The sequence below is a fragment of the Pristiophorus japonicus genome, chromosome 14, assembly GCF_044704955.1.
Source record: "Pristiophorus japonicus isolate sPriJap1 chromosome 14, sPriJap1.hap1, whole genome shotgun sequence".
In the NCBI taxonomy this organism is placed as follows: Eukaryota; Metazoa; Chordata; class Chondrichthyes; family Pristiophoridae; genus Pristiophorus; species Pristiophorus japonicus.
The window spans coordinates 97,940,698-97,957,434 of record NC_091990.1 but is presented as its reverse complement, the minus strand read 5'-3'; the positions used below and the strand labels follow the sequence as shown (position 1 = coordinate 97,957,434).

At 42.9% G+C, this 16,737-nt stretch overlaps 1 protein-coding gene across 3 annotated transcripts in view; it reads right to left on the bottom strand.

Annotated features, from left to right (window-relative positions):
* Positions 1 to 4,060: 4,060 nt before the first annotated feature.
* pidd1 (p53-induced death domain protein 1) overlaps positions 4,061 to 16,737 on the bottom strand; it is a 128,424-nt gene continuing 115,747 nt past the window's right edge. For 2 of the 3 annotated variants that reach the window (XM_070899398.1, XM_070899399.1), the window contains exon 17: positions 4,061 to 10,807. In XM_070899398.1, coding sequence (XP_070755499.1) covers positions 10,570 to 10,807 — 238 coding nt within the window. In that variant the 3' untranslated portion in view covers positions 4,061 to 10,569. The remainder of the gene's footprint in view (positions 10,808 to 16,737) is intronic. The other variant, XM_070899400.1, reaches the window with a different exon arrangement.

The window sequence follows — 16,737 nt, the reverse complement described above, 5'->3', positions numbered from 1 at the left end:
ATGTCAGTCCTGCCATCTCAGGAATCAATCTGGTGAACCTTTGCTGTACTCCCTCAATAGCACGAACGTCCTTCCTCAGATTAGGGGACCAAAACTGAACACAATATTCCAGGTGTGGCCTCACCAAGGCTCTGTACAACTGCAGTAAATCCTCCCTGCTCCTACACTCAAATCCTCCAGCTATGAAGGCCAACATGCACTTGCCTTCTTCACCACCTGCTGTACCTGCATGCCAAACCTCAATGACTGATGTACCATGATACCCAGGTCTCGTTGCACCTCCCCTTTTCCTAATCTGTCACCATTCAGATAATATTCTGTCTTCCTGTTTTTGCCACCAAAATGAAAAACCTCACATTTCTCCACATTATACTGCATCTGCCATGCATTTGCCCACTCACTTAACCTGTGAGATTTCTTGCTTATACCCTGTACAAGCACCACACCTCTGCTGGACCACTCCTCAATTGACCTTAACCAAGGCGGCAGCAAGGAAAGGCAAGCAACACTTTAGAGCTAAGGATGAATTTACCAAGCATTCCAAATCAGAAAAGTGGCAGAAAAGGGCAGTAGCTTATGTTGAGGATATACTACAAATCTGCATTGTCTGTACAGGTGTACACTGTACGGGGCTAAAAGCCTTGGGTCTGAAGGCACTCACCTACACAGGCAAATGGCAAGTTGCAGACTATTTTTTTTATTCGTTCATGAGATGTGTGCGTCGCTGGCAAGACCAGGCTTTATTACACATTCCTAATTGCCCTGGAGAAGCTGGTGGTGAGCTGCCTTCTTGAACCATTGAAATCCGTGTGGTGAAGGTACTCCCACAGTGTTGTTATACTTCTTTGTAGCGCCGGAGTGGCTTGCTAGGTTAGGGCAGTTAAGAGTCAACCACACTGCTGTGGGTCTGGAGTCACATATAGGCCAGACTGGGTAAGGACGGCAGATTTCCTTCCCGAAAGGATATTAGTGAACCAGAGTGGTTTTTACGACAATCTGGTAGTTTCATGGTCACCATTACTAATATTAGCTTTTTATTGCAGATTTATTTAATTAACTGTATTTTCACACTTTTACCCTACTTATGAAATTCACAATGTTTTTTTTCTGCAGCTAGAAGTCTTATTTTGTCCTCCTTAAGAGAATAAATAGTGAACAAAGTCCATTGAAGCCAACAGCATTATTACAGTTAAAAATCAAACAGACAAAGGAATCTAAACATTCAATCTTCAAAGTGGGCCTTCGAGACATTTGAAATGAAGTTTGCTTCAGGGTACAAAATGGGATACAACTGAGGAAATATGTATACTTTCAAAACCATGCTAAGGCTACACTGTATCCACTACCATGTAAATACTGGGACAAGCGCCTTTCATGCCAGAATTGGCCATTTCTTTCAATGTAGAAGAAAGACAGTTCATTTAAAACAAGTTTCTAAGCAGGTAATTTATTGCCTTATAGGCTACTCTGTTATTTATTATAACACGGCGTACTTCATAACTTCAACATATCTGTACATGTTCTCAGGCCTGTCTGAAATCCAGGGTGTCTGGCCTTGCTTGGCATGTTCTCAAATTGCACACTTAGTTAAGACATTCTTCCCCCTAGAATATAAAACATAACACTCTGCAGGCAATTCACTGTCACACACAGTCACAGATGGCTTAAAATTAAATTTACATATGCTCTCAAAGTAGGGTCCAGTCCAGACCACACAGGCAAAGACAGATGCAACACTGATCCTAAATACCTCAAACCTTTGCTGTGGGGCCGTGTATCAATTAACAACCTGCAGAGAATGGCAAACTGAATGCTATTTCACAACTTTCAGATTTTTTCAGATTTAAAGGATATGATTGTGATTCATAGAGAATCAAGAAATGTGACAGGACATTCGATCACTACTTGCAATTTTTTTTCTCCTTATTTTGCCCCTCCTCCACTGTACATACAGAGTATTACAATTCTCTGAGACGTGATCTTGTTGAGATATACAAGAAAAGAACTTACATTTATATAACCTCTTTCAAGACCTCAGGACGTCCCCGAGAGTTTTACAACCAAGGAAGTACTTTTTTGAAGTGTAGTCACTGTTGTAATGTGGGGAAACACAGCAGCCAATTTGCAAACAGCGAGGTTCCACAAACAGCAATGTGATAAATGACAAAATAAACTGTTTTTGTGGTGTTGGTTGAGGGATAAATGTTGGCTAGGACATCGGGAGAACTCCTCTGCTCTTCTTTACATCCACCTGAAAGAGCAGTTGGGGTCTCGGTTTAACATCTTGCCCTAAAGATGGCACCTCCGACAATGCAGCACTCCCTCAATACTGCACTGAAGTGTCAGCCTGCATCTCTGAAGGACATCACTGAGTTCAGTCTGAATGTCCATGAACTCAGGAGTACCTCACTGTGGGAAATCTGTTGTGGGAAAGATATTGGAATCTATAATTAAGAATAGAGTGACTGATCACTTAAAGGAAGAAAGACTTACATTTATATATCGCCTTTCATGACCATCAGATGTCTCAAAGAACTTTACAGCCAATTAAGTACTTTTGGAATGTAGTTACTGTTGTAATGTGGCAAATTAGAGAAATTTGAGATGATTAGAGTGAGGCACCATAAATTTGTAAAGGGTAGGTCATATCTAATAAATCTAAATGAATTTTTTGAGCAAGTAACTAAAGTAGTAGGCAGTATAAATGTAGTTTATATAGACTTCCAGAGGTTGCACACAGCAGTCTGTCAGCTAATATTAAAGCTCATGGAATTGAAGGCAAATTATTTACCTGGTTTGGAGGTAGAAGACAGAGTAGGGATAATGGCTATATACTCAAATTAGAAGGAAGTGACTAGTGGTGTCCCACAAGGATCTGTGCTGGAACCTCAACTATTCACTATATTTATTAAGGACCTAAATAAGACAATAGAAAGCCATAGATCCAAGTTTGCCAATGACACAAAGGTTAGTGCTTAGTAAGTAGTGTAGATGGGAGCATAAACTTAGAGACATTGATAGATTGAGTGGGCAAAACTGTGGCAGATGGATTTCAACGCAAGCACGTGCGAGGTCAACCATTTTGGATCAAAAAAGGCTAAATCCGAGTATTATTTAAATGGCGAAAAGCAAGGAACAATGGAGGTCTGAAAAGATTTAGAGGCCCATGTGCACAGATGACTAAAATGTAGTAGTCAAGTATGAAAAATTAATCAAAAAGGCCAACGGAATGTTACCCGTTATAAGTAGAGGGCTATAATATAAAGGGAAGGACGTTTTGCTACAGCTCTCCAAAGCCCTGGTTATATCATATCTGGAGTACTGTGTACAGTTCTTGGTACCGCACCATAGAAAGGATATATTGGCCCTGAAAGGAGTGCAGAGCAGATTCACCAGAATGTTACTAGAGATCCGTGGGTTAGATTATGAGGAGATATATAAAATAGGCTTGTTTTCCCTGGAATATAGAAGGCTAAGGGATGATTTGCTTGAGGTTTTTTAGGATTTTGAAAGGAATTGATAGGGTAGAGAGAAACCTTTTCTGCTGGTGGGCGAGTCTAAGACAAGGGGACAGCACCTTAAAATCAGAGCCAGGCCATTCAGGAGAGAAGTTAGAAAATATTTCTTCACACAGAGGGTGTCATATGTGCAGAACTCTCTCCCACAAAAAACAGTAGGTACCAGCTGAATTAATAATTTTAAATTGGAGATTGATAGATTTTTGCTAGCCAAGGGTATTAAGAGATATGGAGCCCTACTCCTATGTATGTTCCTGATCTCAGGAGGACCTCACTATACTCAGTCTATAAGTCCATGATCATCGATGGGCGTCAGTGTGCTCAGTCTGAATGGCCGTCATCTCAGGAGGACCTCACTATACTCAGTCTGGACGTCCAAGATCTCAGAAGGTCTCGCTTTGTTCAGTTTGTATATCAGCGATTTGCTCTGCCCAACGTTACCTCTCAGTCAGCAATCTGCTGCTGATGCCTGCCACTATAAGACAACACAGAAAAGCACTGGAAAACATGAAGGACACATTTTGTACAATTTTGCACATTTTATTGTTAAACAGTTTTATAAATAGAATTTACAAATTAACCCATTGTATATGTTATGTTAGGAGCTTCATTTTACATCAACAATGCAACTTCATATGAAGCATTCAAAATAAAAACAATCTTAAAGATATAATTCTGTTTCTAAATCCAAATTATATTCATCGTTTACACTTGGATGGAATGAATGAGATATCCAAAACTTTGTGTGACTTGTACAACAGTACCATCGAGACAATGTTTTGCTGCAAATGTCGATCAAAGACAACAGACATTCAAGCATTGGGAGTCAGTGCAAAGCTGAGGCTGATCCTGCGAGGGTACAGGGTCACATTGATGAAAGGTAAATTCAGGACAGGCGTCAGGAAGTTCTTCCTCACTCAACTTGCATTTCATGTGGTCAGTCAGTGTTCGCAGGGTAACTCCAACTGCTCCTCCTCCAGGGAATTACATGCTGCTGCACAATGAGATTGGGAATTCTCACAAGACCCCATGGGACAGCAGCAAGGGGAGGTGGGAGCAGCCCAGAGTGGAGGAGTACCATTTTAAACTGGGGAAAAAGACGAATGGTGCCAGTTTGAATTATTGGGGTAGAAAAAAGTTCCATCTTGAACCAAGTACGGTAGGGAAGTGCGGGGAAAAAAAAGTGGCAGCATAAGCTGCTGGGCAGTTTGATTGAAGGGGATGAGAGTACCACTAAACTGCGGGAGAGTTGGGGGGGGGGGGTGAGAAAATGTCCCTGTGAATGGGGGAGGAGTGTGTCTGTTAAAGTTGTTTTTGGAGAAATGATGGTCTTGATGTGTTGAAAAACTAAATGCTTTCCTACTTGTTTTTAAGATTAAAACTCTTAATTGTGAAGTTTAAAATAATTTTAAATTAACCAGAATGCAGCAGTTTTCATGTAAAAATGTAAAATGTTCCGATAGAGCATGCCTAAATCGCCCTGGGATTATTCCGCTCATTGTTGAAAGGGGATACCGAGGTAGCATTTGGCAGGAGTTTGTACATTCTAAATTTGCTGCCTAAACCCCGAATCTGAATTATACCCATGGCCAATATGTTTGAGTTCAAATCCCCAATTTGCTATTCGGCGATTTGAAACATTTTTCTCCTAGTAATAGATGCTAATTAGTAAGCTGTTGCTAATGCAAAAACTTTTAAAATGGCAAATAGTAAGTGTTTTTAATAACATTGAGTAAATATACCTTCCTTAACAATACAATGTTCATGTTCACTGGAGATTCCAAGATGCTGCAAACGCAGCAAATAAAGTGTCACAAAATCGAAATGCTCTGGGGTGAGGGGGCATTCCCCGGGAAAAGTGGACTGGGAAAATAGACTAAAGAATGGGATGGTTGATGAGCCGTGGCAGACAATTAAGGAGATATTTCATAACTTGCAACTGAAATATATCCCAATGAGAAGGAAAGACCGTAAGAGAAGAGATAACCATCCGTGGCTAACTAAGGAAATAAGGGTATCAAATTCAAAACAAAGGCATACAATGTGGACAAAACTAGTGCAAGACCAGAGGATTGGGAAATTATTAAAAGCCAGCAGAGAACGTCTAAAGAATTGATTAAGAGAGGGAAAATAGATTATGAAAGTAAACTAGCACAAATATAAAAACAAATAGTAAGAATTTCTACAGATACATAAAAAGGAAAAGAATGGCTTAAGTAAATGATGGTCCCCTGGAGGATGAGACTGGGGAATTTATAACAGAGAACAGGGAAATGGCAGAGACTTTGAACAAATATTTTGTATCAGTCTTCACAGTAGCAAACACTAGAAACATCCCAATAGTGGATAATCAAGGGGCTATGGAGGAACTTAATAGAATCACTATCACTAATGAAGTAGTACTAGATAAAATAATGGAACTAAAGGTGGACAAGTCCCCTGGACCTGATGGCTTACATTCTCATGTCTTAAGAAAAGTGGCTGCAGAGATAGTGGATGCATTGGTTGTAATCTACCAAAATTCCTTGGATTCTGGGGCAGTCCCAGCAGTTTGGAAAACCGCAAATGTAATGCCCCTATTTAAAAAAGGAGGCAGACAAAAAGCAGGAAACAATAGACCTGTTAGCCTAACATCTGTCGTTGGGAAAATGCTGGAGTCCATTATTAAGGAAGCAGTAGCAGGACATTTGGAAAAGCATGATTCAATCAGTCAGCATGGTTTTATGAAAGGGAAATTATATTTGACAAATTTGCTGGAGTTCTTGGAGGATGTAACGAGCAGGGTGGATCAGGGGGAACCAGTGAATGTGGTGCATTTGGATTTCCAGAAGGCATTCGATAAGGTGCCACATAAAAGGTTACTGCACAAGATAAAAGTTCACGGGTTTGGGGATAATATATTAGCATAGATAGAGGATTGGCTAACGAACAGAAAACAGAGTCGGGATAAATGGTTCATTCACTGGTTGGCAACCAGTAACTAGTGGGGTGCCGCAGGGATCAGTGCTGGGACCCCAACTACTTACAATCTATGTGAACGACTTGGAAGAAGGGATCGAGTGTAACATAGCCAAGTTTGCTGGCGATAAAAAGATGGGAGGAAAAGCAATGTGTGAGGAGGACACAAAAAATCTGCAAAAGGATATAGACAGGCTAAGTGAGTGGGCAAAAATTTAGCAGATGGAGTATAATGTTGGAAAGTGTGAGGTAATGCACTTTGGCAGAAAAAAATCAAAGAGCAAGTTATTATTTAAATGGAGAAAGATTGCAAAGTGCTGCACTACATGTGCATGAAACACAAAAGGTTAGTATGAAGGTACAGCAAGTGATCAGGAAGGCCAATGGAATCTTGGCCTTTATTGCAAAAGGGATGGAGTATAAAAGCAGGGAAGTCTTGCTACATTTTTACAGGGTATTAGTGAGGCCACACCTGGAATACTGCATTCTTTGGAGGCAGTTCAGAGAAGGTTCACTAGGTTGATTCCGGAGATGAGGGGGTTGACTTATGAGAAACGGCTGAATAGGTTGGGCCTCTACTCATTGGAATTCAGAAGAATGAGAGGTGATCTTATCGAAATATATAAGATTATGAGGGGGCTTGATGAGGTAGATGCAGAGAGGATGTTTCCACTGATAGGGGAGACTAGAACTAGAGGGCATAATCTTAGAATAAGGAGCCGCCCATTTAAAATTGAGAAAAGGGAGAAATTTCTTCTCTCAGAGGGTTGTAAATCTGTGGAATTCGCTGCCTCAGAGAGCTGTGGAAGCTGGGACATTGAATAAATTTAAGACAGAAATAGACAGTTTTTTAAATGATAAGGGAATTAGGGATTATGGGGAGCAGGCAGGGAAGTGGATCTAAGTCCATGATCGGATCAGCTATGATCGTATTAAATGGTGGAGCAGGCTCGAGTGGCTGTATGTCCTACTCCTGCTCCTATTTCTTATGTTCTTAGCATAGAGAGACCTGGGGGTCCTTGTGCATGAAACACAAAAAGTTAGTATGCAGGTACAGCAAGTAATCAGAAAGGCAAATGGAATGTTGGCCTTTAATGCAAGGGGGATAGAGTATAAAAGCAGAGAAGTTCTGCTACAATTGTACAGGGTATTGGTGAGGCCACACCTGGAGTACTGCGTACAGTTTTGGTCTCCATATTTAAGGTAGGATATACTTGCATTGGAGGCTGTTCAGAGAAGGTTCACTAGGTTGATTCCGGAGATGAGGGGTTGACTTATGAGGATAGGTTGAGTAGATTGGGTTTATACACATTGGAGTTCAGAAGAATGAGGTGTGATGTGATTGAAAATTATAAGATAATGAAGGGGCTCGACAAGGTGGATGCAGAGAGGATACTTCCACTCATAGGGGAAACTAAAACTAGGGGACATAGTTTTAAGAATAAGGGGCTGCCCATTTAAAACTATGAGGAGAATTTTTTTCTCTCAGAGGGTTGTAAATCTATGGAATTCTCTGCCCCAGAGAGCTGTGGAGACTGGGTCATTGAATATATTTATGGCGGAGATGAGAGATTTTTGAGCGATAAGGGCATAAAGGATTATGGGGAGCGGGCAGGGAAGTGGAGCTGAGTCCATGATTAGATCAGCCATGATCTTATTGAATGGCGGAGCAGGCTCGAAGGGCCAAATGGCCTACTCCTGCTCCTATTTCTTATGTTATGTTCTTAAAACAAATCTTGTGCCTTCAACACTGCCTTCCCTTTCCAGCTTTCATATGTTCATAATGCTATTAACTCCAAAATGAAGTATATCCACAGCTTGTTAGAAGCCTGTATTCTGCTACATTTTCCGTTAAATTACTGTTTTTTCAAATGCCACAGGCTTAGATTCAGGGCTGTTTTTTGAGTTCTCTGCTTTTGCTAGCTTGCTCAACTGGCATATTGAAAGAATGATCAACACATGGAATGGACGTTTGGGTAGATACGGGAGGTGAAAATCCTGGTAATATTGCTATGGTGGCAGGATTGTGGAGTCTTCCTTGATGAATGAATTAAAATGGACTGAATGGCCTTCCTCATCTATATCTATCTTGTGGTATCCCGAAACAGATAATCTGAAACGTAAATGAGCATAGAAACAGTGGTAGATACTCCAGTACGGTAAATACCTAAAACACATATCAATTCTGAAAGACGTCATATCTGAAGAACCAATAGGTCATTGTCCGTAATTGGCCGAACCAGTCTACATTTGTTAGCTGACTCATGAGGCTGCGGTACCAACTGAGCAAAACCACTGGGACGCAACATTACCTCAAATATATTGATTCATACCCAGGCAACTGGGAGTTGAAACGTTGTAGGTGGCTACATTAGATATTGATTAATCAATTGTTAGGAATTTACTAGATTTTCATAAAATGCATTTGTCTTGACATAAGGATAAGTTAAGTATGTGCTGAAAACAAGAGGTAATCCATATTCATACTGCTGTATTCATTTTAGAATAAATGATCATCTATCCTCTCAGTCTGATGTTTTCCAACATACATTAACATGAAGTGACTGCTATATTTGAAAGTGAATACATTCAGAAATTAAGCTCCTTGCTCAGTGCAATCTTTGAAGAAAACATTAATGATTAGTGCAAAAACTATTTTAAGATGCTGTACACATACACAGAATATATATCTACATTTATATGCACACACAGTTAAATGAAGAGAAATATTTAAAAACATTTACATACTATTAGGCTTGCTTGGTTTCAGCCTGGTGGAATAAACATGGCAATTTGCATTTGAGCTGCAGTGTACCAACACACTCGGAGAACAAGTTTAGTTAAAGGCTGCACACATTCCTACAACACTATCCTGTACTAGAAGGGAACAGCCCATGCTACCGTATGTAACTGCAGCTTTTAAATGCTTAAACAGCGGCATGTCAAATGACTCTGCTTTAATTGCTCTCCTTTCTCTGAAGGCCAACAGTTATAGCTTTCATAAAACCCTGTAATTGATTGCAATAAACTTTTATGGTGCTTCACTGGTAGCTAAGTCTATGTGAAAACAAAAAGGAAGAGAGTTTCTAGTTTGACACAAGTTGGCAATTGCACTCAGCACGGATAAAAAGGATGAAAAAGAAAAATTCATACGAATACAGTCAGAGGTGGGGAAGATGGTACTTCGTCGGGGCAGAGTAGGAAATGCCACTGGCAGCTTTAAGAATCCAATAACACAAGACCAGGTCACTGGCTTATTAATTCAGGCCTTTTATATGAGCCTGATGAACAATGGGGGCGAAGCTCATCCAAACAATGTACATGTTGGCATGGAAGCTCATTAACATAATTCCTTCTTTGCAAGGAAGCAGACACTGGCAAGCATAGTAGTCCCCCCTCATCCTGTTTTTTTTATACCTTCTGTAAAGGATGACACAGAGCAACTTGGTGGTGTGCTGGAATTCCAATCCATGCTCACCCACGGCGAGGCCCGGTGATACAAGGGGACTCTCAATTTGGGGGCTTGCGTGCCTAAATGAAAAAATACCCCGTTTCCCAGATTTAAAGTGCATGGGGAGCAAGCAGCAGAGTGGGATTAGACTAAGTGGCCCATGTGGAGAAAAACACTGGTGCAGATTTAATGGGTCGAATGGCTTGTTTCTCTACTGTAAGAGTCCATGATTCACTGCAGACATTTCTCACCCTGAGGAGTACAGAAGTTCACCAAATTAAAAAGAATGCTTTAAACTATGTTACTCTGGATACTATGCGGTGGAATAAATCTGCACCACACTATTGCTGAAGTAAAATTGTAAATTGCACATCACTTCTAATCGTGTGGCTCCACCATCAAATCTTGTTGGCCTTCCCTGCATTTCTGTGTAAAAGACAATCACAGTGGTGCCTTGCTACTTCTGTGGAATGAGTTCTGCCGAAGTTGTAAACAGCATACTACTTCTCATACACTGTTGCCAAGAGTTCACTGTCCCACATGACACCAACTACCAGCAAAAATAGATGTCTAAAATAGAATAAAACTTCCCTACCACAATGGTTCAAAGGCATTGTCTCTACTGGAGCAATACTTTCCGGTTTATACCATTGCTATAGCTGAATCTTCGTTGCTGCTTTCCTGGCTCAGTCCAACTCGGCGAATGGACTCGTGATATTTCTTCTTGCCCAGTTCAATAATACAATGTATTTCTTCAGCAATATCTTCGCGATCGCTCTCCTTCATTGCCTGAATTAGTTGACCGATGCAGCCTGGTACACTCGTGCTGTTGTGCGCCCACGTAAAGAGCATCTCTAAGATTTGCTTATCCAGGTCGTCCCTAAAGAAAGTGAGGTAATGTTTTGAAAAGACAAGACAAGGACTGGTTTAAATAACATTTCTTTCACAGACAGTATCTGAGAGGGATGAAGTTCTACGTTCACTGGACTTAAGTTAACTGTTGCCCACGGGTTGGTTTCCCCATTCTTCTGCTTTCCCCATCTCAGCTTTTGGTGGGGAACTGGAGGTTGAGGCTAGAAAAGGAGCAGAAACCTCGAGTGCCCAGAGCAGCATGGGCAGGCAGAGCTAACCACTGGCCTGAGGAGACCAGAGGGGCTGAAGATGAAGAGTGAAGGAATTAGGGGGCATAACACTCTCAAAAACACCCCCAAACAATGGCTTGATATATATAAACTCAAGGTGTTCTCCTGCCAAGTTTAGCAAAAAAAATGATGAGAAAGGAGATAATAAGCACCGTTCTCTGCTAAATTTAGCAAGTGGAGGAACATATCTCCCTGGATTTCAAAAGATCACATTATTTATGAAAATAACTTTACCACAAAAATAATTTTGAGGACTCAGACAAAGTAAAATCGATTAATTTCAAAAAGTCCAAAAAACATGAAAAATATCAGTTTTCTTTCCCAACGATTGCGTATCAACACAGTTGTTTATAAGTCCTGAATGAAAATATTTACACGGTACACTAAATGTACGCATCAATACATCTATTCAAAGCTTCAGATTGTGAGGGTACTTAGACCGAACTAAGTTCTCATTCTGTACCAACCATTACCTCGGAATTAGAAGGTGGTGGTTTCAAGGCCCACTAAATGTCTTGGGTACACCAACTAGGTTGATAGTTCCTTGTAGTACTGAGATCGTGCCAAATTGTCAAAGGTGCCCTCCTTCAAATAAGCTTCTAAACTGCTGTTGTCCCACTGGTTCAGGTGAATATTAAAATTCCCATAGCACTATTCAAATAGGAGCAGGGAGTTCCCCGGTGTTCCAGCCAAAATTTCCCCCCCCCAACCAACAGTACTAAAACAAATCCACTGGTCATTTATCTCACTGTTTTTGTGGGATATTGCTGTGCCTATTGGCTGCCATTTTGGGCTATATAAGTCACTGGACTTCCATGTAGCCCAATGCAAAAAAAGCGCTTTGAGAGATACCACATGAAGGCGACTCTTTCATTTCATTTTTTGCACCATTTGTGAATCATATTTAAAAATGTTAAAAATCTTGAAACAAGAAATTGTATTTGTATAGCATCTAATGTAGAAAAACTGCTATAGACGCTTCAGAGGGAATTGTGGAGTGCGACCAAATGCTTGGTCAAAGAAATGGGTTTTAAGCAAGGATTTAGAGGAGGAGGGAGATGGAGAGGTTTTGAGAGGGATATTCCAGAGCGTAGGCCTAGGCAACAGAAGGGGCAGCTGCCAACGATGGGTAAATTGAGGGGAGGATGCACAAGAGGCTTGAGTCAGACTTGAGTCAGAAGACTACTGGAGCCACAGGGGGCATGTTGTAGTGCTGGAGGTGGTTACAGAAATAGGGAGGAGCTAGGGATTTAAAGGATTTAAATGCAAGGGAACTGGGAGTCAATGTAGATCAGTGAAGGAAGAAGTGATAAGTGAGTGGAACTTGCCGCAAGATTGGATAAAGGCAGCATTGTTTTGGAGGAGCTGAAGTTTTCGAAGGGTGCAATATGGGATACATACTGGGAGAGCATTGGAGTAAATAAGTCTGGAGGTGACAAAAGCATGGATGAAGATTTCAGTGGCTGAAAGGCTGTGGAAGTGGTGGAAGTAGGTAATGTTACAGAGGTGTGAATAGACAGTCTTTGTGATGGGGTGGATAAGAGATTTGGAAGCTGAGCTCTGGATCAAACAGGATGCTAAGGTTGTGGATGGACTGGTTCAAATGGTGACAGTAGCCGGGGAGGGGAAAAAAGTTGGTGGCAGGGGCCACAAACGATGGCTTCAACCTTCCCGAAGTTTAAGTGGAGTAAGTCAAGGCTCGTCCATGACTGGATGACGGGTAAGCAGGGTGACGACACAGAGACAGTGCAGAGGCTGACAGAAGGGGTGGGGTGAAGGGGTGGCGCAGGGCACCATCAGCATACATGAGGAAACGGACCCCACATCACCAAGCAGATAGATGAGGTCAACTGCAACACACTGAACAGTAGTCTACCTGTGATCAGCCAAGTGAGCACCAGGCAGGGATGGTCCTGATCTGTATGGCTCGGCTACCCATCATCTTAACCAGCTCAATGAACGAAGGGGAGGAAACAACGATATATTTCTAATGAAAAATGATCTTCCACGAAATCTATTGATGAAGTATACCTTTTGTATTACATCATGTGATACATATTTTACCAGTGCATATTGTTCCAGTAAATCCTCAGATTTCTGCACTTCGCAGCACAAACAAAATGAATCAGCACTTTGCTTACGAGAGTGAAAGCTTTACATGAAATTGACGATATCCAGTATTCCTTAGTTAACTACTGAACATTGGATTTGTTATATATTTAACCCTTGGCAACCTGCATCACACCACCACCGGAGGGCCTACCTGCTGGAGTCCCAAGGGATCCCAGCATCCCTTGAGAGCACTGTAGATAAGCAAGCCACCCACGCTGTACCTGCACTCTGGAGTCGAATTAAAGGAGCTAAGGTCACACTTACTCATTACTTACAGTAATCAGTTTCATCCTTTATTATGAGCGTAACAATTGGCAACGAGGTAACAAACAACTGCGCGAAAATGCAAAGAACAGTTGAGATCCTGGAGAAGTTCTCAGAAGGGGATGATTGGGAGGTCTTCGTGGAGAGACCCGACCAATACTTCGTGGCCAACAAGCTGGAAGGGGACGAGTACGCTGCGAAGGGCGATCCTCCTTACCGTCTACGGGGCAGCAACCTATGGTCTCATGAAGAATCTTCTAGCTCCGGTAAAACCAACAACCAAATCCGATGAAGAATTGTGTACACTGGTCCAGGAACACCGAAATCCTAAGGAAAGTGTTTTGATGGCGAGGTATCGGTTCTACACGTGTCAACGGTCAGAGGGCCAGGAAGTGACGAGCTACATCGCCGAAATAAGGCGCCTTGCAGGACATTGCGAATTTGATGGATTCCTTGAACAAATGCCAAGAGACTTTTTTGTGCTTCGCAAACTATTGACTCTTGAAACACCGAATCTGAGCAAAGCCATAACGATAGCCCAGGCATTTATGTCCACCAGCGATAACACCAAACAAATTTCGCAGCATAGAGATGTTTCGGCCAGTGCTCTGCACAAAGTAACGTCATTTACGAGCAGGAATATACGTGGCAGAACGTACACGCTGGCAGTTGCATGACCTCAGATGACCCTGAGTCCGCCATCAATCGTTAATGTGAGGCAGTTAACACCTTGTTGGCATTGTGGAGGTGATCATCGGGCTCATCAATGTCACTTCAAGCACTATGCGTGCAACGGCTGCAGAACAATGGGACACTTCCAGCGAATGTGCAGACGAGCTGCAAACCCTGCAAATCACCACGTTGCAGAGGAAGATCGCTCCACAGTAGATCAGGCTGAACGAGAGACTCGAACCGAGGAGGCAGAAGTGTACGGGGTACACACATTCACCACGAAATGTCCACCAATAATATTAAAAGTTGAACTGAACGGAATTCCAGTATCCATGGAACTGGACACAGGTGCGAGTCAGTCCATAATGAGCAAAAAGGCCTTCGACAGGCTGTGGTGCAACAAGGCACAGAGGCCCAAGCTCAGCCCCATTCATACCAAGCTAAGAACTTACACCAAAGAACTGATCCCTGTAATTGGAAGCGCAGAAGTCAAAGTCTCCTATGATGGAGCAGTGCATGAACCCCCACTATGGATCATGCCAGGGGATAGCCCCACACTGTTCAGCAGAAGCTGGCTGGGAAAAATCCGTTGGAACTGGGACGACATTCGAGTGCGTTCGTCCGTCGATGATGCCTCATGTGCCCAGATTCTGAGCAGATTTACATCATTGTTCGAGCCAGACATTGGAAGTTTCTCGGGGCAAAGGTGCAGATCCATTTGGTTCCCGGTACACGACCCATCCACCACAAGGCACGGGCAGTGCCATATATGATGCGAGAGAAAGTGGAAATTGAGCTGGACAGGCTGCAGCGAGAAGGCATCATTGCGCCGGTGGAATTCGACGAGTGGGCCAGTCAGATTGTCCCGGTACTCAAAGGTGACGGCACAGTCAGAATTTGTGGGGACTATAAAGTAACTATTAACTGTTTTTCGCTACAGGACCAGTACCCACTACCCAAGACAGACGACCTATTTACGACCCTGGCTGGAGAAAGGACGTTCACCAAGTTGGACCTGACCTCGGCCTACATAACGCAGGAGCTGGAGGAATCTTCGAAAGGCCTCATCTGCATCAACACGCACAAAGATCTGTTCAACTATAACAGATGCCCGTTCGAGATTCAGTCAGCCGTGTCAATCTTCCAACGGAACATGGAGAGTCTGCTAAAGTCAGTTCCACGCACCGTGGTTTTCCAGGACAACATAATGGTCACAGGTCGGGACACCATTGAACACTTGAAGAATCTGGAAGAGGTTCTAATTCGGCTAGATCACGTGGGACTCGAGTTGAAACGCTCGAAATGTGTTTTCCTGACACCAGAGGTCGAGTTCTTGGGAAGAAGAATCGCAGTAGACGGCATCAGACTCACCTGCACCAAGACGGAGGCCATCAAGAACGCGCCGAGACCACAGAACGTGACAGAGCTGCAATCGTTCCTGGGACTCCTTCACTACTTCGGTAATTTCCTACCTGGGTTAAGCACCTTGCTAGAACCCCTACATGTGCTACTGCACAAGGGAGATGACTGGGTATGGGGGAATTGACAAGAGGCTTTGAGAAAGCCAGAAATCTGTTACGTTCAAACAAACTGCTTGTTCTGTATAACCCATGTAAACAATTAGTGCTAGCTTGCGATGCGTCGTCATACAGGATCGGGTGTGTGTTACAACAGGCTAACAAATCGGGGATTTTGCAACTGGTCGCTTATGCGTTCAGGAGTCTGTCCAAGGCTGAAAGGGCCTACAGCATGATTGAAAAAGAGGCTCTGGCTTGCGTTTACGGGGTGAAAAAAATGCACCAGTATTTGTTTGGTCTCAAGCTTGAGCTTGAAACTGACCACAAACCGCTCATATCGCTATTCTCAGAAAGCAAAGGGATTAACACCAATGCCTCTGACCGCATCCAAAGATGGGCACTCATGCTGTCAGCATACAACTATGTAATCCGCCACAGACCGGGCACAGAGAACTGCGCTGATGCTCTCAGTCGGCTACCATTGCCCACCACCAGGTTGGAAATGGCACAGCTGCAGACTTGCTCATGGTGATAGATGCATTCGAAAACGAAGTCACCCGTTACGGCCGCCAGATCAGGACCTGGACCAGCCAGGATCCTTTACTGTCCCTGGTAAAAAACTGTGTACTCCATGGGAGCTGGTCCAGCGTCCCAGCGGAGATGCATGAAGAGATCAAGCCATTCCACAGGCGCAAAGACGAAATGTCCTTACAGGCGGAATGTCGTTTGTGGGGTAATCGCGTGGTCCTGCCCAAGAAAGGCAGAGAAACGTTCATACATGACCTACATAGCACCCAGGCATTGTAATGATGAAAGCCATAGCCAGATCCCAGGTTTAGAGTCATGCGTGTGCCAGTGCAACACTTGCTCTCAACTGAGCAATGTACCCAGAGAGATACCGCTAAGTTTGTGGCGGTGGCCCTCCAAACCGTTGTCTAGGATCCAAGTTGACTATGTGGGCCCATTTCTAGGCAAAATGTTCTTGGTGTTGTGAATGCTTATTCAAAATGGATTGAATGTGTAATAATGGTCTGTAAGCACGTCCACCACCACCATCGAAAGCCGATGAGCCATGTTTGCCACACATGGCCTGCCTGATGTCC